The following is a 23,381-nucleotide window of genomic DNA, read 5'->3' on the forward strand; positions in this document are numbered from 1 at the left end:
AAGATAGAAATGGGCAAGCAAATTATCTGCATTGTAAGTATTATTAATTATTGCACTGTCGAAAATAGCCTAGTAGGTAACATCCACTGCTCTTTGTTATTGCCATGGAAAATATTTTTTATCGTCAATAGATAAAAGTAGAATATTTATTGAGAGCACAGTAGTGCAGGTCTGGCTGTAATCCTTCAAATTTTAATCTGACATAGCTATCCAACTTCACACCTGGCTATGCTGAGTTACACCTCTATCACAAATTCAATCTCTTTCTCCTTGTTAAATCCCAGCAATCGCTTTTAAGTAATTTATTGTTAAATCCTCACAATCTCGATCCTATCAAATTTGTCTCTGTTACTATTGTATTGCGCAAGACAGCACTGGCTGAACTAATCAAAGGCTGGCATTTAAGGAATTTAAGTGGGTATTTTTTTTTTAAATAAAAAAGTATCCAAGCCTGCTTCCACACACATCTGTATGGATCTGGAAAGGCTACACCTTCTCTGTCTAGAGATCTATGGCCCACCTCACAAACATGAATAGTTATTTTCCTTACAACATCCCTGGGAGGTATGGAATTATTAGCCTCATTATACTGAGGATCTTGTCCAAGAAGTGCATAGCTGAGATAGAAATGGAACCCAGTCTCTCGGGTGCCTTAGCCATGCCCTAGCCACTAGATCAAGCTTCCTACCGCCACCATATCTCTCTCTAATACTGATGCCACAACACCTATTGAAAGGAGTCAGTTAATCACTGTGAGGTTGAGGATAGCTGTCAATATATTACATTTCTAAAGAACTGTATTCATTTCATTCCTATCAAATCCTATAAGGGTGGAGAAACATGCAAAGAAAGAACTAGACTCTGCAGCATTAAAAATAAACCATTTATCATCTACTTCTCCCTCTTATCTTACACTTCCTCTTGTTCCAGCTATCTTATCAGCATTATTTTTGTAGCTTCTTCTCCTTAGCTATATTGATTTTCTCTCTCTTCTCCTCTTATACTTTTCCATAGTATGCACTGGAGAGGCAGCCTGGGATTATTTTTTTCTTCGTAGCACAGACCATTAAACTGAAAAATCTTTAACTGGCATGTTTTTGAGATTATATTGTCCCACCTGCCATTTTATCACAGCAACAGAGCTAAAGGTTGACAGACAACTAGTAACAAGGATATAGAGTTTAGGTCAGTTTGTTTCTTTTGTAACATTCTTATGCTACTTAACTATAGTAGAACCTCAAGAGTTACGAACACCAGAATTATGAACTGACCGGTCAACCACACAGCTCATTTGGAACCGGAAGTGCACAATCAGGCAACAGCAGAGGAAAAAAATAAAAAGCAAATAGAGTACAGTACTGTGTTAAACTTAAACTACTATAAAAATAAAGGGGAAGTTTTAAAAAAATTGACAAGGTAAGGAAACTGTTTCTGTGCTTGTTTCGTTTAAAGTAAGATGGTTAAAAGCAGCATTTTTCTTCTGCATAGTAAAGTTGCAAAGCTGTATTAAGTCAATGTTCAGTTGTGAACTTTTGAAAGAACCCCCATAAAGTTTTGTTCAGAGTTACGAACAACCTCCATTTTTTGAGGTGTTCGTAACTCTGAGGTTCTACTGTATTGTGTAATGCATATATTCCCACTCTTGAATCAGTTAGCGACAGGGTCTGAAATATTTTTAAAAGTCAAATAGCTTGTAACATGAAAAATTTCACAACACTATTGATGGTTACCAACTGAAACTGGCAACTTTACTCATATAATACTTGTTATATAGGAGCCCTAATGTGATGGAATAAATATAGATTTCAATTTAAATCTGGCAGGATCACTCTGTCTAGTTTAATTACGGAGTTGAAGAGTTTCTGCTAATTATATCTAATTTACAGAACACCATGATACGAGGACAGGTTAGTAACAGGTTAGTAATTTGTCCCTAGGGAAAAAGAGTTTTCCTATTACAGAAACTTTCCATCATTACTATCCCATTTGTCAGAATCCAGACAAGTACACACATATGGTAGATGCCTGAAAGGCAATAAAGCATGAGGTTAGGAGCAAAAATTTTCACTACATTTTTAAATTAAGTAGTCTGTCTTGCTTTCCTCTCTCTTTCCCATAGTCTTTTCACTTATAATTTGATTCCCCCGAACTGGCAGCTGGTGTAATATTCACTGACATTAGTGAGAGTGTGACAGTAGCACACGTCCCTAAAGCAGAACCCTATCAATGCTGTCCATTCATCCAGCATCACGTGCTGGCTTAATTGGGCAAGGTCAACTAGTTTTCCCTTTCTAGGTTTTCATGCTTCTTGAGGGGAAGAATAGTTCCAATGAGTGATCCACCAGGTCTAAGGCCACTAAACTTTAGGTGCTTGTTAAAGTTGAGTTTTTTTCTTAATGTAAGAATTCTGGGGTGCTGGTGGTGATGAAACAAAAATGAATACTTCTGGAGAACTTTTGTAGAACACTGCAAATAACAAGTTTCTTGAGAGACTTGACTGAAAGTGGGTCAATTGCATATTTGTTTTCATTAATTTAACTTCCTGGTTCTCTTGTTTTATAGTGTTAATTTTAAAATTTCAAAATTATCTATGAAAAAAGTTTAAGTGAACAATAATAATTTATTTACATTTATCTCATTCAAATATTGCTTAGGACTCTGGGCATATTCTTATAATTAAAACATAATTAAAATCTAGTAAGCAAACACAGCAAACAAATTGGGAATATTTAGACCTGAATAATCATAATTTGCCACATTTGTATCCTATAGAAAATTCTAAAATCCATAATAGTTTATATTTGACATCCACAAACACACACACTGCCTTTGACAAGATTGAGGAGGAAAACACAAAGAAATGCCAAAGGGAGATTAACAGCAAAATTACTGATAATGAACTGATAGGGATACACCAGAAGAAAAGATAATGCAACTAAACCTGTTAGTTAGAATTATAGAATCATAGAATATTAGAGTTGGAAGGGACCTCAGGAGGTCATCTAGTCCGACCCCCTGCTCAAACCAGGACTAATCTCAGCCAAATCATCCCAGCCAGGGCTTTCTCAAGCCGCAGCTTAAAAACCTTTAAAGATGGAGATTCCACCACCTCCCTAGGTAACCCATTCCAGTGAAAAACATTTTCCTAATATCCAACCTAGACCTCCCGCACTGCAACTTGAGACCATTACTCCTTGTTCTGTCATCTACTACCATTGAGAACAACCTACCTCCATCCTCCCTGGAACCTCCTTTCAGGTAGTTGAAGACTGCTATCAAATCCCACTCTCATTCTTCTCTTCTGCAAACTAAACAAGCCAAGTTCCCTCAGTCTCTCCTCATAAGTCTTGTGCTCCAGCCCCCTAATCATTTTTGTTGCCCTCCGATGGACTTTCTCCAACTTGTCCACATCCTTTTTGTAGTGAGGGACCCAAAACTGGACACAATACTCCAAATGCGGCCTGACCTATGCCGAATAGAGGGAAAAAATCACTTCCCTCACTCTGCTGGCAATGCCCCTCCTAATGCAGCCCAATATGCTATTAGCCTTCTTGACAACCAGGGCACACTGCTGACTCATATCCAGCTTCTTATCCACTGTAACCCTCAGGTCTTTTTCTTCAGAACTGCTGCCTAGCCCGTTGGTCCCCAGTCTGTCACTGTGCATGGGATTCTTCTGTCCTAAGTGCAGGACTTTTCACTTGCCCTTGTTGAACCTCATCAGATTTTTTTTGGTTCAATCCTCCAATTTGTCTAGGTCACTCTGCAGCCTATTCCTGCCTTCCAGGGTATCCTACCACTCCACTTGATTTCATAGTGAGGAACCTGGGCTGAAACACAAATTGACATGGTTCCTCCAGGGTGCCAAGATAAATGATGCCACAACAAGGACTCTGCACATTTCCAATAACGAAAGTCCAAATGGGAACAAAAATCACCAGTGAGGGAAGGTTCAGTGTGATCAACAGTCACCTCAGGACCTGTTAAGAGAACTGAAGATATGGGTGACACTGATTATTTCAATATTCAGCGTGTAGGCTCAGAATTAGTAATGGTCTGGAGTGGTGAAGTCCAGAGCTAGTTAGTTTATAGGTAAAGGAAGAAACTGGGATTCCGGAGACCTAAGTTCAACTTGCTGCTCAGCTGTAGCCTTCCTGTGTGACCTTGCACAAATCAGTTAGTCTCCCTATGCCTCAATTACCCATCTGTAAAATGGGGATAATAATAATACATTGCAACCTCGAAAGGGATATTGTAAAATAAAGAGATTACGAAGGGGTCAAATACTATTATAATGGGGGTTATGTAGGTACCAAAGATTGTGCTTCAGTGTTCCATCCCCACAGAGAGACAGACCTGTGTGCAGAAGTTCATAACCAGATATGAACATCCCCAAAGCACAAATCAGTTGGATTTGATGTCCCAGATCTGACCAATCTCCACCCACTAGTCTCAATTTTAATGCCAATTTTATTTGTAAATCCATTGTGCGGAGTCTGAGCTATTCTAACAAGCTCTTTTCTGTGAATTTTCAAAGCTCTGCAAACAGAGCAGATGTGTGTAATTTTCTTGTAATGTTATTTGAAGTGACTTTTTGTAGTTTATATGAGGTGGGGACGGGGTAGCTATTTAGTACGTATTAGAACTCAAGCTAAAAGCCCTGGTCCTTAAGATAAAAAGGTTCTCATTTCCTTTTAGTGACTTGCCAGGTTAGCAAAACACTCTACGGAGACATCCAAAAGATACATGGGAAGTACTGCAATCTCAATAACACTGGCATTAATCATCTTCTGTGAAACATTTCCCATAGAAACTACTGCCTTTGTAATACTGAAAGAAAGGCATAAAAAGATGCAGTTTATGGCACTGTTTCCAAATAGGGCAAACCCAGATTTGTCCTTTAGAAAAAATATAAAAGTTACAATTTAACATCTGTACAGCTGTTATGTGGAAAGATTGTAAAAACAGCATCCTTTGCAGGCTGTAACATCCCTTGAAGGCAAGAAGCAGCATGCATCTGCTTTTCATGCTCATAGAATGCAGTACGTAAACTCTGCTCTAATTTTAACAATGAGAACACTTATTCTCTATTAAGTAGATACTAAAAGCTTTGAATAAAAGCATTAAAAGGTTCAACTGAAAGCATTAATTCTGAGGGAAAAATTATAAATCAGGATGAAATCTTCCATTCATTTTAAATCTCACTATAGTAAGCCTTGTAATTAAGATGATTAAATGACTGAATAAAGCTCCATATTTACATTCTTCAGAAAGTCACAATAAAGAATGATAAAATTGTCCATAGAAAAATACAGCAAAGGCCTCTTAAAATACTCATTTTGAACAACGGCTGTCATTTCAGGAGACTGAAATCGATGAGCATCTATCAGTGAAAGTTAACATAAGAGGGCATATGGAGGTAGAGGAACTAGTTTATCTAGGCAGGATGGGCACAGACAATAAGGGAGCAATTGAACATTTTGTTCAGGGATGGAGGAGTTCTCTAATGAGAAACTTCTCAGAGGGAGAGCTGGTTGTGGGGAAAAGCAGGAGTTAATTGTCAAAGCTGCTGCAGAGCGATAAACTGAAATGGTGTATAGGGAGTCTTCTGAAAGAAGTAGGAAGGATTATCTTGGGAATGATGGCCTAAAAGAAGCAGCTTCTGGGAGTCCAGCAGTAGATTTTTGTCTAATGTATCCAAAATCAGTTTCCTGACAATTTTTTTCCCCATTTCAATATGTGGGGTGTAGGTATCCCTACAGGAAAAAAATTCTTTCCCATCCTAATGGGAGGTTTGTTTCATTTTACCATTCAGTGATCTCCTGTGAAAGAAATCAATACCTGAAAAATGGATTTGTTAATACAATTCAAAACTGGGTATCACTATCCTCCGCTCTGACTCTGCTCAATGTCCCACACAGGTTTATGGCTCTACAGCTGGTAAATATATTTTAGGTGGGTATTTTGTGCTCTTTTCATACGGAAATTATTTGGAACAACTAACTGTACAATCAAATGATTTACTTAAAAGCACATCTCATTTTATTCATTTTTGTTTCTTTGTTTTTGTTTGTTTTTTTTATCATCATCATCATCATCATCCTTGGATAACACATCAAAGCAAAAATATATTGATATCCAGAAAACAGACCTATATTCATATGAAAACTATTCTGTGATTATATTGCAAAGTCCTCTGAAAAGAAATCGGTGTAGTATTTTTATCAGTTATTCAGCAGACTTGTTTGGAAACTGGCAAGTAGTTGATAAAAGTATTCCCCACTGACTGGTGCCTTGCACAGAAATTCAGACTTGTCTGGAGGAGCTGGTATTCTGTGTGAATCAAGTGTGTGTGTGTTATTTAATCACACTTGTTTTCATATCTGAGATAAAGTAAGTTAAATTGATAAACCAGAATTTCTTTCATCACTGTTCTTCAGACAGTCATTCATGCTTTGCCACAATGAGACTTTGAAGGTCCTTACTGTGCAATCCTTATTCATGCTGGTGAATAGTTACAAAAGCAAGCAGTGCCACTGACTTAAGGATGGAGGAGTAGGACCTTGTTGTTGGAGACACTGCTTAAGAGGCTGTGGGGAGTGATTAGATTTCACATTCCATCTCAGACCTTTGTCCTGGGATAAGAGCTGGAGTTTGTTGGTGGAGGGGGAAATTGTCCAGGGGGAATGACTTCAGTGGCATTATTTGTGTGAGTAAGTGATCACCACTGTGAATAAGGATTTCACAATTGGGTCCATGGTGTTCATCCATCATGGAATAAAGGTGGATCTACTTTGCAGGTGGGAGCATGTTTTGCAGTGCAGATGGCTAGACATGAGCTAGCTCTGCTCAAACTAGAACATTAGAACAGCAGTGTGGTCATGGCTTCCACAGGCAGCAGCTTCGGCTGGTGCGGGTGGGTCTGTACTCAGGTAGGTAGCTCCCAGCTACTGTGTAGACGTATGTAATCTAAGTAAAATAAAACATAACTCATGGTCATCGCATCAGGGACATTCACACATTTTTTATATACTTTAAATAGCAGCCTTCGGTTTGGTGCCTGAGCTAATGGGCCACTAGAATAGCAATATGAGCCAGTTATTCACCTACAAGTCTGTCTCCAAAGGGATTTTCAGTGAGCAAAACTACTTTCCTCTGAAGACTACTATAGAAGATGATAGGAGTTGAAGACGCCCAGTACCTCTGAAAATCTGGCCCAATATACCTAAGTTGGGCATCCAAAAAAAGACTCCCAATATCAACATCTTTGACCCTCTGATCTACAAAACTTTAAAATGTAGCTATGCTCTGAAAAGTGATCTTGTAACACTGGCATTGCTGAGTTTCCTATTGATTGTCTGATGCTGATTTCAATATCAAATATTCTCCAAAACTTGCTCTTTTCCAATGTCCAATCTCATAAACTCATGCTGGCCCGGATGTCAGCTGAGTTCTTACCACTTTGCACATTATCACCAATGATAAAGATTGTGCTGCATTCCTTATACTCTGAACACCTGTGCCATTATTTTACCCTTCAGAAGATTTGGACAGGTATAGCTAGAGGCATAATTCTTGAGAAAATACATGAAGGGCATGTGTTTTGGTGGCATGTAGGAACGTGAGGTGTTTTGTGAAATGATAGGTGTGGAGGAGGTGGCTTATGAATGTGGCAACGACTAATTTCCTCCATCCTTGTTGTCTCTGCCTGTATTATGAAGTTCCAGACCCAGTACCTGTCTACTTGCTGGAATTGCCCCACTTCTATCTCCTTCTCTACCTAAGTCTCACATGTAGCAGTGAAGTCTCAGTACAGTGCAGCAGAATTGAATGAAAAGGAGTTCATTGCTTAGATACCATGGTGCCCTAGATTAGATGAGACAATTAAAAGTGAGAGCAACTGAAGAATGGGCCCAGAAAAGAGGAGGGAGATTTTGGTATGGGCCAGGACAGACAGTTGGAAATCAGCCCACCAGTGCTATGGAAACAACTCTCACCTGCAGCGCCTCCAAAAAAAAAAAAAAAAAAAAAAAAAAAAAGATAAAAGCGAAAGAAAAACACCCCCAAAAACAAAAAAAAAATCCCAAACCAAAATCAAAGCCTGTTCTATCAAATTAAACAGGATTTTCCTCCCTTTGGTTTAACCTGTCTTCTGAAAGCTCTTCTCTCTACAGAACATAATTGCTGTCTAGGACTGCAATATAAAGAAAGAAACAAATCTCCTCTAAATAATGGAACTCAAACCCAGGTATGGAAAGAAACACTCAACAGTGTCTATGGACAAGCAAGATATGGTATCATCTAAAGTTTCTCTAAGTATTACACTATGCGAATGTAAGACTTTCTATAAATAGTATTTACCCATCCCCACACACTGCTGGAAAGCGAGTCTGAGAAGCAAAAGCATAACCACACTGGCATTTCTAAGCTTTGGTTTAGAAATTTGCAGACGGATCTGTTTCTTGGGATTTATGATTATTTCTGACCTCTAAGCAATGATGCTGTTGTGCTGGAAACAAAGCTATGCAGCAAGGGAATGCAACCAAAATCATGGCTACACTAGTAAAAACAAAATTCAATTTGTATTCAACAACTGCATCTCAACACTGACATTTGGAACAAATTTTTGAAGGCTTCTAAACTCTAAAAGAAATCTCTTTCTGTGACCCCAAGGCAACATTGGTGATATGAAGACTTATTGCTGTTACAGTCAACAGTCATAGTGGGAATAAGACAATCTTATCCCACAAACTCTGCCTACTGAATGGCATTTACAGTATATGATCTTTAATTACTCCTTTGGTACTCTGAGAACCGTCAGTAGAACTGTGCATATTTCACCTTTAAAGTTTTGCAGTCAAACGTGTTCTAAAATAATGAGCAAAACAGAGCAGCATCAATACAAACTCCAGCCTACTGTACCTGGTGAATGAAGAGGAGGAGAGCACATCAGAACAACACCTTGACCTTCCCGTACAGAGACTGCACTTCTCGTCCGGCCACTGAAGTTTCCCAGATCTGTCAAGGTAACACAACATTTTAGTTGCATGGAAACAAAATTCTTCAATTTTGCTGCCAATGTGATTTAAAATTTATTTCTTCTTATAAAGTTAGAATCATAGAATCATAGAATATTAGAGTTGGAAGGGACCTCAGGAGGTCATCTAGTCCAACCCCGTGCTCAAAGCAGGACTAACCTCAGCTATATCATCCCAGGCAGGGCTTTGTCAAGCCTCAGCTTAAAAACCTCTAAAGATGGAGATTCCACCACCTCTCTAGGTAACCCATTCCAGTGCTTCACCACCCTCCTAGTGAAAAACTTTTTCCTAATGTCCAACCTAGACGTCCCGCCCTGCAACTTGAGACCGTTGCTCCTTGTTCTGTCATCTGCCACCACCGAGAACAGCCTAGCCCCATCCTCCCTGGAACCCCCTTTCAGGTAGTTAAAGGCCACTATCAAATCCCCCCTCATTCTTCTCTTTTGCAGATTAAACAAGCCCAGTTCCCTCAGCCTCTCCTCATAAGTCCTGTGCTCCAGCCCCCTAATCATTTTTTGTTGCCCTCCGCTGGACTCTCTCCAACTTGTCCACATCCTTGTTGTAGTGGGGGGCCCAAAACTGGACACAATATTCTAAATGCGGCCTCACCAATGCCGAATAGAGGGGAATAATCACTTCCCGTGACCTGCTGGCAATGCCCCTCCTAATGCAGCCCAATATGCTATTAGCCTTCTTTTAACCAGGGCACACTGCTGACTCATATCCAGCTTTTCATCCACTGTTACCCCCAGGTCCTTTTCTGCAGAGCTGCTGCCTTATTTTCATTTCTTAATCTATGATAGGAGGGCCTTTAAAAATAAATCTATTTCTCCTGCAAAGATTTCTATGTTACATCATCACTGTTTATTGCTCCTTACACTGCATGCGTATGGTGTCAGTGGAAAAGTATTAGGCAGTATATCATTTATAACAGACATTTAATAGCTATTTTATTTCTTTTTACCATTTCCTGTTTATTGATTTCCTTCACTGATAAAAGACATTCATGCATAGTAAAAAGAGAAATAAAGGTGAAGTGGCTGCCTTGTGTCTAATCTGCAGACTATAGAGGGTTGTTAATGCATCTTCCAAGGAATATTGTGTACAATGCATTGTTATAAGTGGGAAAGAGAATCAGCTCCCATGGCTCTACATGCAAATCTGCTATATAGCAAGTTTATTTTTAATACTCTTTTCTCTATAATTTCTCCAGTATCCAGGTCATAATCCAGTTTTGAGTAACTACATTTTACCTCCCTAAATTTCTCCCAGCAACTGAAATTGAATTAGGTATATTTTACTTCCCGCACTAAACTTTTGAATGAAGCTGCAGTGCCTTAGTGTGTGAAGAGAGCTGACTTGAAACTCAGAATTTCTGATTCATGGAAAATGTCAACATTTTTAACTTTTTTCTGAGACAAATCTGAATGAAAGCAAGCATTTTGAAAATATTTTGCAAAACAAACATCCTGTAAATTTTTGTCATTTTGGAAGAGTTTTGTTTCATAAAATTTAGAAATGTTGTTTAGAATATTTTCATTTTATATTATTTTTATTTTAACATTATTTAATAGCACATAAGCAGTAATGCATATTATGCACCACTATTGTGAGGACAGCATGTAACAATAGTTGAAATACTCTATTAGTTTTATATTACTATTCAAACTATAAAGGACAGCTGCTAGTACTGATTAGTGCAGTTGTCAGTCAGGGTTAGTAATGAGTTAAACATATTACCTTCTTTTCTAGATCTACTTGTCTCCTGTTTGCAGCAAAGTAACAAACTGTTTCATTACAAACACAAACAGGTGATGTCATAAATAATATGAACATTTTAAAAAACCAAAGAACTATACCTACACCATAAAATAAAATTTAAAATCAAATTTTGAAATTTGAAACAACTTTGAAACTTTCCAAAACAATTTTTTTTCCAAAATAAAAGATATATTTTTCTGAAATATTTTTCGAAGTATCCAGGTCATAATCCAGTTTTGGGTAACTACATTTTGTCTCCCTAAATTTCTCCCAGCAATTTCATGGAATAGATCAAAGTATTGGTTACCATCTACAGAGCATAAAACTGTCTGGGATCCAGTTAACTGAGTGATGACTTCTCTAAGTATGACCTAATAAGGTAGGTTAATTGCAGGAAGTTTCCATCAGGTTCTAGACCCCTAGACTTTGAGACAATCATGATCATCTAGTCAGACCTCCTGCACATTGCAGGCCACAGAACATCACTCACCCACTCCTGCAATAGGCTCATAACCTCTGGCTGAGTTACTGAAGCCCTCAAATATTGATTTAAAGACTTTTAAGTTACAGAAAATCCACTATTTACTCTATTTAATACCAGCAAGTGACCCGTCCCCATGCTGCTGAGGAAGGCGTTCTGCCAATCTAACTTAGGGGCAAATTCCTTCTCGACCCCAATCTGGTGATCAGTGAGACCCTGGTCATGTGCGTGAGACCTGTCAGACAGACACCTAGGAACGAATTCTCTGTAGTAACTCGGAGCCCTCTGCATCTAGTGTTCCATCACCTGCCATTGGAGAGATTTACTGGTAGCAGTTGTGGATGGGCCTATACCATAAATTTATCAAGCTCAGTCTTCAGAGAATTGGATTTTTTGCCCCCACTATTCTCCTTGGAAGGCTGTTCCAGAACTTCACTTCTCTGATGGTTAGAAACCATCTAATTTCAAGCCTAAACTTATCAATGGCTAGTTTAAATCCATTTGTTCTTGTGCCAGTGTTGGTCCTTAATTTAAATAACTCCACTCTCTCCCTGATGTATATCCCACTGATGTATTTATAAAGAGTAATCATAACTCCCTCAGCCTTTGTTTTGTTAGGCTGAACAAGCCAAGTTCCTTAAATCTCCTCCCATAAGGTTCGTTCTCCATTCTTCTGATCATCCTATGCACCTATCCCAGCTTGAATTCATCTTTCTTAAACTTGGGAGTCCAGAACAGCACACAGTATTCTAGATGAGGTCTCACCAGTGCCTTGTATAATAGTACTAACATTTCCCTATCTCTACTGAAAATACCTCACCTCACATCACAATGGCAGCTCATAGTCATTCTGTGATTGACCAATAGACCCAGGTCTTTGTCTTCTGTCATTTCCAATGGACATGTCCCCAGCTTATTAGAAAAATTCTTGGTTTTGGTCCCTAACTGCATGAGTTTGCACTATTAAATTTCATCCCATTTCTATTACTCCAGTTTTCAAGGTTGTAACAAATCTTTTTTTTATGATATTTCCATCTTCCTACATATTGGCAATGCCCTCAATTTGTGTCATCCACAAATTTTCTTAGCACACACCCACCTTTTTTGTGTCCAGGTCATTATTTAAAACATTAAATAAGATTGGTCCCAAGACTGATCCTTGAAGAACTCTATTTGCAACCGATCTCCAGCCTGACAGTTCACCTTTCTGTATAACCTGCTGCAGTTTCTCCTTTAACCAGTTCCTTACCCATCTTTTGATTCTTATATTAATCTTTGTTTTCTCCAATTTAACTAATAATTTCCCAACAAACTGTATCAAATGCTTTACTGAAATCCAGCTAGATTAGATCTACTTCATTTTTTGTCTAGAAAATTGATTATCTTCTCAAAGAGAGAGATCAGGTTGGTTTGCCTTGATCTACGTTTTGTAAAACCATGTTGTATTTTATCACAGTTACTATTTACGTGTATGTCCTTAACTACTGTCTCTTTCAAAAAATCTTCTAAGACCTTGCATACAGTTGAGGTCAAACTAACAGGTCTGTAATTTCCTGGACATGACATACCTGTGCAGATCTCACTGAATTTAAAATTTGGACAGATCTGCAGTTGATTTATTATGGTTTCATATATTTTGAGAAGCAGAACATGTTCTGAATCAAGAAAAGCTGTGCACCATGAGAAATACCCAGGACATTTCTCTATGTACAGGAACTGAAGTCATCAGAACCAAGACTGCCTTCCTATAGGTTTGGAAGAGAAAATTATGCTGAAGATTCCTGCTGCCATAATGAAACATTTAACAAAGACTACCTGAGATCCTTTCTGCATGTCTGCTTTTGTGCATCTATTTGATTCTACATGCTACAAAAGTAACATTTTTTCCATAACTGTCTCATCTCTAGGAAAATTAGATAGCTGAAAGAAAATAAGTTATATTAGCAACACAGTCTGGATTCTGAGTACTGTAAGGGCGCTTATATTTAGTTCTAGAGCTCTGGCTAATATGGCAGTGTTTTCTATTTACAATCCATGTTCTTTTAGTTTTGGTTTGCAAATTGTATCTGAGATGGATTTCATTTCAGCATAATGAGTAGGATTAGTTGAAAATTTTCTGTCAAAACTTTTTTTCAGTAGAAAATTAGGTTTCTAACATGATGAATTTTTTTGGCAAAAAGTGTCTGTCTTCTTCAGAAATATTCCACTGTGTGCTGAAAAACTGATAACTGATATATTTCAGCAGAAAACTGATATATTTCAATTCCAAAATGCTACTGCATTGCCTCTCAGGAGTTTTAGTTCAGGTGCCTCTTGATCTGAGCCTTTTCACGTTGGGCCAGGTTTCCCAGCCAGCCTTCATGATGCACCGAAACTATATCTCCCATAAGGCAATATCGCAGTATTTCAGAACTGAAATATTTTGGTTTTAATCTGAAATATTTTGGTGATTGCTTTTTTGCCAAAATCACAAAATGTTCCATAAGAATAAACCACATTTTCCAACCAACTCTGGTAATGAGTGCCTTTTGGATAAAAGGTATCATGTTTGTCTTTTTTTCTGTAATGGGAAGAATTTCTCCTCCCCAAGAAAGAAAGAAAGAAAGAAAGACTAAATAATCAGGTTACAGTTTTGCAAAAAGAAACCAACAGGCATTTAGCACCCATATTCCCTTTTAGCTAAACCAATGAAGTTCAAGGGGTGGAGAGGCTAATATACGTTTCCAGTTTCAGCCCACTTGACTACTCCCTAGTTTAATCTTTTGAGTAATGAGTAATGTAATTACACTTACGTTACCAGAAGGGTCTGGTGTTATTCAATATATGGTACAGGAATAAAGTGTTAGAGTGCAGATTTGGCTATAAAATAAATACTACAAATAATACAGGAAGTTGCAGAATGACATAAGAAATTCCTCCTTGTTAAAATAATTAGTTTGGGGTTGATGAGGTGAATGAAAGGGAATATTAAGACCCTTTTGTTAAATATTAATCATATGAATCTTGGCTATAATTTACATGTAAACAAAAGAAGGGTAGCTACTAACAAACCACTTGTTTATTATTCTATTGTTAAAGAACAACAAGACTGTAATGAGGACAATGTTACTATTAGGAATGTAGGACCGTTAGTCATCAAGTCTAGTATTCTGCCTGCAGTGGCAATCAATAACTGAGGTATCAGAATAAATCAGACACCCTCTAAAGAATGCACCTAGCCAAAGTGTGCAATGATATACATGGCTTATGGATAAGAAAATATCTTTCTGTGCTCTGTTGGTGTTCAGTTTATGCCCTGAGAGATTAGATTTATTTACCCTTATCTTAGTATTAGTGCCAAGATAACACCCACTGTACATTTTCAAAGCAGGGCCTGAGGTTTTAGCTGCATGACTTTGAGCAACTTTAATGTGAGCCATGACTCTTTCAGAATGTATGGATAATAAACCTAATGCAGAATTTAAAAAAAGAAGCACAGTCTCCTTCATAGCAAATGAATTATGCATAGATGACCCCCCATACATGGGTAAAGGTTGAATGAGACAGGTTCTCTGATATATATGCCAAATTATTCTATAAACTTATAGAAGGATGCCTGACTATAGTCACTGAAGTTTTTATGTTATTGTAAACAGGAGATGGCTTAATGAGGAGTTCAATGAACAGAGAACCATCTCCTTGCGAGACTATCTCTTCTTTAGCCATACCTCTCTGAGGTCAGTAGTTCTGGTGAAAATAATTTCAGTAAACAGAGTTTGTGAACACAAAATCAAAGCAGCAAAAAAGAACTTCTTGCAATTCTGGTGCCTAATATATTTAACATATATACATCCCCTTTTAAAGAGAGTATACTGCATAAGAAAATTAACTTTGCACCATTTAAAGCACTTGTGTTCTACAGAGTGATGTCATGACTCATAATAAATTGCCAAAGAACTTGCCTTATTAACTGTAAGCAAATCAGATACCATTAAAGGTGATACCACAGAAGTTTAAATAAGTTATATATTGTTTTTTAGTAAACAAATTTAGTGCTTAGTAAAGATGCCAGATAGATAGCACTGGAGACTGAATTTCTCTGTTTCACCATAAGAACACATACATCAAATGATTCAGCAGTTTTACTTTTTGCACACTGCCTTGCCCATGTACCTTGAGTCTAACCTGACATTACCACCTCTACATGTGCAGAGATCATTCAATCCCCATGCCCATTACTCCTTTGTCCTGTCTGCTGAATTAAGTGAGGAGGAGAAAAGGATAGGTAGTTTTCCTATCAAGTCCATCAAGAACTGGAATAAGATCAACAGCTAATTTCCCATAGACTGCTAAAATGATATCAGATCGAAATTTTGACTTGGGCTGGATTTGACTGGTGACTTGAGCTGGGTGGGAAACAGTTTTCTCATCTCACAATACATTTTTGAGATTTCAATTTCTTTTCTTTCCACATCAGGACGAAACTGAGAATAGTCTTTTTTTTGGTGAAAAATGAAAGAGCAAAACTTCGCCCTAGAATAGCAAATAATTCAGTGGTTAGGAAACTCACCTGAGAAGTGGAAGACCAACGTTGAAGTCTCTGCTCTGCCTGACTCAGACCAAAGATTTGAACCTAGGTTTCCCACATCCAATATGAGTGTCTTGAACACTGGGATATAAAGTCAGTCTCTTATGATCCAAAAATACTATCCTGGAGCTGAGAAATATTTCCCAATGAAAATTTAGTCAAAACGAATACGTTTCTTTGAAACGTTTCAGTTTAGACAACTTAGCATCTTCCGACAAAAAACATGTAGTTGAAAATTCCCAACCAACTCTACCAGTGATTTAGAGGAGGAAGGCTCCATATCCATTACCAACTGCCTGACCCATCCGGTTCTCTGATTGTCATTACTTTAGCAGAAATGAGCTCACAGTAAAACACTGATCCATGGGGGCCAGGGACCCATAGGGACCATAGATATTACTTCCTCCTTCATTCTTAAAATATATTCTATATAACACTACCCCAGGTCCTAAACCAGGGTGATGATTACATTGCCTATGGAAGGTTCCAATTCTGACAGGCCTATCTTATTGTTTATTCTGTGCTGCCACTCAGTTTTGCACTCGGGTGTTAGGCAAACAGTGTAATGTGTGCTGCATGGAGCCAAGTGAACGACAGAGGTGTGATGTCATCATATATAACTCTGAGGGATAAATATTCCACAATTATATTAATACTAACAATATTTAACTGAAATGAATACATTACATGAGTCCTGATGTATAGACACTTCTATACTCATCAATGAAATGCATTTGGTGTGTATATTTATGATGGCGTTAAAAGGAGGCATTGAAAATGTAATGGGTGAAGATATAAACTGAAATAATGTTTAAGGCATGTATAATGCAGATGGCATTCTTTATAATGAGCTAAAAATAGCCCTAATACAAAGTTAAATTATTCTGACAGACCAAGGACAAACACCTTCATTTTAATATGATTACAGAAAGGCTAGCAGACATATTTAGCAGACAGGTGAAAAGGGATGGACCTTGAGTTTGGGATTTTGCCTTTTTTGAAGTTAAGATTTACACAGAAATAATTCTATTTTTTGGAGGTTTGTTATAATTCCATTATGGCCTGTAAAGTCAATGATATGCCTTGATTTTAGACACTGAACAACAGAAAATACAGACATAGGGTTAATAAACCATAATAACCGTTTCTGCAATACAAATGTACATACTAAAAATTAATGACGTATGACTGTATAACGCATTTTCAAGTTACAAAGAAATTTCCTAAGCTTTATGTAAATTGTGGGCTATATTAAATTGTGATACTTTCGCAATCTCAAAACACTGAAAGAAATGAATATATATCTTGGATTGGGATACACATACAACTCTACAAAGTTTGGAAATGAATCCATAGAAAAAATGTTGTTACAGTAGACACACTAGTTTGATTTAAGGAATACAAATATTGTAATATTTATAACATTAATGAACAACAATGCAAAAAAAAGTTTAAGAGATTTTAAAATGATAGTAACATTGCCTGTGAACCAAAATCCACCTACTCACCAAAAACAATGGGAAAGAAAATTAATAATTGTCAAAGTTTTTTCATACCTTATTTACACATAGAACATTCAAAGAAAGTGTGAAATCAATGAGATGCACACATTCCTTAGTTGATGTGACCCAAAAGTGACTGAGATAACTATTTTCATGGAAATCATTGAAAGAGAGAAGCAACAAAAGACACACTTGCAACAGCAGTCTCCAGTCAACATCTACTGGAATCTCCATTTCAGCTATCAGAAAGAAGGATCTCTAGAAGGCAAAGAATTGATTAAGGAATCTCTGGACAGTGGCAGTGTCTTTAAAGGAGGAGCAAAAGAGCTACTTTGTGGAAACTCTACACTGTGTCTTCAGTTCTAAATAGGGAGCAACCAAGACATTTACAGAGTTGTGCCTTGAACTGTGTTTTCACAAAGAAGCACAAAGGACTCAATTTTTTATCATTGAGAAACTTTCCTTGTCTCTATCCATAATACACATCTATGTCCATAGGAAACAGGCATTCTACGGTCTATGCCTAGATAGCTGGTGTACCAGTGTCTAACATGGTGACCAGTTCTATCTCCTTGTTTCCTTGTGCTTCTTGTCTCTCTGTATCTATCTGTTGTTTCTCGTCTTGTGCATAGACTGTAAGCAGGGTCCATCTTTGTGTTATCTTTTTCTGCCAAGCACAGTGGGATCCCGAGTCCCTAACTGGGGCTGTTATGACTATCACAATACAAACAAATCAAAAGAATAATTCTGGCTAATTGGAGTAACATCGCAGGCCAATTTCATAAAAAAGATTTGTTGGAACTTCAATAGTATAAATCAGATAATAATCTGGTAGAATTTAAACAGTTTTCCTTCTTTGGCTATTAATAAATCTTTGCCTTCTTTGGGTCTCCTGAAGAAAATGGGGTGTCCATCTGGGGCAGGTAAAGATGGGCCCATTTTAAAGAGAACAGAGCATGGGTCTGTTTTCTGCCAGAACATGGTGTTCTTGACATACACAGGCAAGGCTGTATGTTTCAGGAACACCATGTTCAGGTAGAAATACTAAAAAACAGACCCACATTCTTTTCTCTAAAACGTTTTGTTAAAAGTGAATGGTAAAGTACAAAGTATCCAATTAAAATATTAAGTGCTTCCAATCTCCTCCTATTGATAATTAATAAAATAATTAGCAATCTTTTGAAACATTTTTCTCTTGACTCATTATTAAGCTGTCTTCAAAAGGACCAAGAATTCATATGGGATCTGGCTCTAGAAATCTAGAGCATACTGTTAGCCCAGCTACACAGTAGTTTTTTTATTGCACTTGTTTTCAGTCTATAGCCAAGATGCCTCAATTTTTTCCACAGCTCTGAATAGTCGGAAGAAAATTATTTTCCTGAATTTCTATTTATAAATTTAGCAAAACTTAAGCAAAGAAGTCAAACTAAATTAATGTTGACCAATATTACACATGGAGATGTCAAAATTCCTGAATGTGAAATGCCTATTGACTTCAATGGGAGTTCTACATTCAGAAAACTAAGAGTTACCCTCCAAATTAATAAAGAAAATATTTACATTAAAAAAAAAAAACAAATGACAACAATATTAAATATTACAGAAAGATTGAATACTAGTTGTTCAACCAATTAACAACCATGTTAATTGCTGCATTTTCTGTCTGTGGTTTTATTTGTTAATGATTCTATTTAATTAGAATTGATCAATCTTCTGTGTCTCTACATATATGTCAGGTTTCATCAAGCCTGACTCAAAACTCCTGCAGCACATGATTTTTCAGTTGTCTTTCAAGTTTCTGTTATACGATAACTTGTATAAATGACAATGTAGTGGACCAAATTCTGAGTTCAGTTATGCCAGAGAAAATCAACTAAAGTCTAGCTGTCTAGGCTCTTATGTGTCAATGGCATTACTATACCTTTATGAAAATTTACCCTGAGGTTTAAAAAAATGCTTGAATAAATCTAATAAACTTCTTTCATAAAGATCATATTTTAAATGTTTTCCTCCTTGGGTGAGGAAAATGCCAATAAAGTTAAACTTTGTTGCCCTGTTTTAATTATTTCTATATCATTCTTGATGTAAAATGTTAATCATATACTATTTTGGACTAACAATAAAGATTATTGCACCAAAACTATGGTATTCTACTATGGTACAAGTGGTGTACTCTTTCCAGAGTGAGGCTCCCAGATAGGTAAGATTTTATTATAATTATCCTCCACACAGTAACAGTTCGTTAAGTTCTGAAACGCTTGTGTGTGAAACTAGGACTTAAGCGAAATATAGCCTTGTTCTGGTTCTCTGTAGAGAACTCAGAAATATATTATACATCTTTGCATCTTCTGCAAGTCATTGTTGAGCTTTTGATCATTTGCAAGAATTCATTGTGGATATTTTAATTTCAAAATTCAAGCTGATTTCATTGCTCTATTCCTTGATCAGATAAGCACAACTCAGAGAATCAGGTTTCTGATATAAATATTTCCACTTATGAATTCAAAATTAATTTTCCTAAAATGTTACTTCAGGTTCACCATTTTAATAAATATTCATTCTCATGAACTCACTTGATAGAACATTTGCAGAAGCTGAAGACTAAGGGGGCATGAATATAGTCAATGCAAATGTGTTTAAAAATGTGAATGGATATCCTGGGACTTTTTTTTTTTTTTTTTTTTGTGTGCACTATTTCCTCAGCTCTACTCTCAACACTTTCTTTTATGTTAAAATTCAAAACAAAACAAAATTACACAAACCAAACAAAAGAAAAGGTTTCAGTGTTCGATGCCTATAATCTCTAAATTCAGATTAGGCACATTAAATAAGTAGTCAAACTTTCCATAATAAAAAAATATATACACATGTAGAGTTTACACTGAAGTAATGTATATTTTTTTTTAACATCAAGCTATGCATTACACCAAATTTTATAGTCAACATTATCCCTCTCCTTCTGAAATACACACACGCACCGTTTTGTTTTTTTCTAAAACACTCCTCTGTGCTACAATCTTCTCAAACTATATAAATCCTGTATACATAGTACTTGACTACACAATATTTAAAGTTCTGCGTTTTATTTATTTTTCCTTTGTGTTTAGAAGCAGTGCAGATCATTTTCCCCTTTCCCATTTTCTCCAGTGTATTTTCCTGGCTGTTACAATGAATTTAATTTTAAACTACTCAAGGATATACTGCCATTCTAACTGCAGTAATACTCTTTAAACAAATGTGACTTCTACTTTCTGAAACTAGGGGCTAAAGGCAACAATGCCAGTTGTACTGTCCCTTGATGCATGGATTCAAGCAGCAGTGTTCCATATAGTAGGATGGCATACTTATCATATGGAATCCATAATGGCCAATCTCTTTTTCATTTTTAATTTGAAAATAATGAATGGGTGACGTGAGCAGATATGTGACGATATCATGAATACTGACATGTATCAGTTTTATGAACAGTTTGTGTGAGCAGGCCAGTGAGGGGAAGTTATTATATATCGTATTATTAGAATTTACTGTGTGACTGTATTGATCTAATTTATAGGTCTAATTTACAGGTGCAATTTTGTAAAGCACTCACTGTTGGCCTATCTTTGATTCCACTTAAGTCAACAGTAAAACATCCATTGACTTAAATGGGAGTGGAGTCAGATCACGGCTGAGTGGTTTTTGAAGTGTGTACATATTTTTGCATGTCTTTTACAAATATCTCAGCAGCCCAATTCAGCTGGAGTGAACTTTTCACAAATCATCGTGTTAATCACTGACAAATATTTATGGTTCAGGGGAAGAAAACGCACATCAAATCCTGATTTTTTTACTCTAGGTATGTCACTTCAGAGTACTGATACTCCTCTAGAACAGTGAGTCTCAACCTTTTCCATGTTACAACCTCATGTTACTAAACGCACGCATGGGCGGAGGGTATAAGAGGCTTGACAGCTCCCACTTGGCCTTGCACACTGCTCCTCTTCCTGTCCCCTCTCTGCTTCTTCCCCCAAGCTACCCTGGCCCACCACTCACACCTCTTGGCCCCCTCCCCCAAGGATGCTGCGCATTCCGCTGATGCTGGAGCAACTCAGCTAGGGCCAGTGATGGAGGGGGCAGACTGGCACAAGCAGAGAGCTGGGGAAACATCGAGGGAAGGGGCGGACCAGCACGAGCTGCAGGCAGGGCCCCTGAGATGGAGCCAACCCCCTCAAATGCAAGAGGCATGCACCGCCTATGCGCGCACACATACACACTTCCGCTCTACATTATGGGTTCCCTCCATCCATTAGCCACAAAGATGGGAGGGTGATCATAATCCCCCAAAACTTGTCGTCAGACCACGAGAGATAAAGACAAGTGTGTACAGAACAGCCTTCAGATAGATCTTTTCTCTAGAAGCACATATCAGATAGCAATTTCACACCATGGCTTGACATTCCAAACTTCTTTGTCACTGTCACAATTCTCTTTTATTGTCATTAATTAATATAGTGGAAATAAAGATAAGCCAGAGCTACATCCTTGTTCTCCTACCAAAAGCCAATTAGACACACTGCAGTAAGGGTTAATTCTTTTAAACAAATTAATAATTATTCATGGCCATGAGATGCTAATACATGGAAAAACAGGAACTGTGTAAGTACCTTACTAACAAGAAAGTAATGAGACAAATTATGCATGTGTGTATTTATAATGGACTCCAACAGGAGCCACACATGTATCTATCTGAGGGTAGAATTGGCATACCGTGAAAACATAAAGACAATATGTTTAATTTTCAAAAATCACTACTGATTTTGGTTGCCTAAATTTTTGCTTAGAAAATACTGAGCTCCTTCCTCTGAATATCAGATGCCTCCGCTACTTGCATGCTGTATTCTGTTCTGGTGCTCACATCTTAAAAAGGATGCTGACAAATTAGAAAGGGCTCAAAGAAAAGTTACAAGACTGAGTCTCTGGAAAACCTGCTTCACAGTGAGAAAATTAATAAAATTAATAAAGTCTCTAAACATTCTCCTTTTAAGAAATTAGTTGTGCATTTGTATCCCATTATCTTACATCTGAGCACAGCTCTTACAAAACAATGGCCCTCATCCAGCAAACACATGTGCATGTTTAATTTTACTCATGTGAGTAGTGCTATTGAACTCACTGGATCTACTCACATGAGTAGAATCAGACATGTGAATGAGTGTTTGCAGGATTGGGGCCTAAGAGGTTTGCTTGTTTGTTTGCTTGTTTTATGTTTATTCCTCTTGGAAGTTTGAGTCACACCAAAGTTAACAGTAAACCAAAGGAAATGCTCTAAAAAGAAAGAGGAAATTAAGCTTGAAAGAATCTCAGTGGCCATGTAGGAAAGAAAGGGAGAACATGAAACAAGCCAACAAAATTAGGATTTTTCTTTACTGAGTTTTATTAGTAACCAACAATTGAGAGAGCTACTAATATACACCCTTTTCCATTGGCTTCCACACAGCAATAGTAAAGTGTTTCCACCTTTACAATGAATTTTAAAAAGAAAACCAATCAGAAAATGAATGACATTTACGGAGGTAGATGCTACATACTGTAGCATCCATGTACATTTCCATCCATATAAATGAATGAAAACTCCTTTTTCTCATCCATTATACATCAATTTACGTGTGTCACACACTGAAGAGCTGAAGTTGGAGGTTTGACCTGGGTACTCAAAAATTATTGAGAAAAGCAACTACAGTAACAATGAGTTCCAGAGGGGTAGCCATGTTAGTCTGTTTTTAGCAAAACAACGAGACTCCTGGGGCACCTTAAAGACTAACAAATTTATTTGGGTGCAATCTTTCATGGGCAGAAACCAGATATTTCTTTGCCAGATATTTAAGGTGCCACAGGACTCTTGTTGTTTTACAGTAACAATTCACATTCATTTTATTCAAGTCAATTACCATTAAATATTATGTATTTTCAGTTAACAATACAAGCATTGTTTCAAGTTTAAAAATTATTTGCAGTTAAGGTGCTTCCAGGGAAAGCAATTTGCATCCTGGGGC

The 23,381-nt window shown here is 37.2% G+C and overlaps 1 protein-coding gene across 5 annotated transcripts in view; it reads right to left on the minus strand.

Moving 5' to 3' along the window:
* The window catches only part of CNTN5 (contactin 5), a 645,973-nt gene that overhangs the window by 256,989 nt on the left and 365,603 nt on the right, over positions 1-23,381 (minus strand). For all 5 annotated transcript variants that reach the window (XM_067567931.1, XM_067567926.1, XM_067567939.1 and 2 more), the window contains one exon: positions 8,923-9,018. In XM_067567931.1, coding sequence (XP_067424032.1) covers positions 8,923-9,018 — 96 coding nt within the window. The remainder of the gene's footprint in view (positions 1-8,922; positions 9,019-23,381) is intronic.

Source organism: Emydura macquarii, unplaced genomic scaffold, assembly GCF_026122565.2.
Source record: "Emydura macquarii macquarii isolate MOO-44397 ecotype Brisbane River unplaced genomic scaffold, CSIRO-AGI_Emac_v2 contig_318, whole genome shotgun sequence".
In the NCBI taxonomy this organism is placed as follows: Eukaryota; Metazoa; Chordata; order Testudines; family Chelidae; genus Emydura; species Emydura macquarii.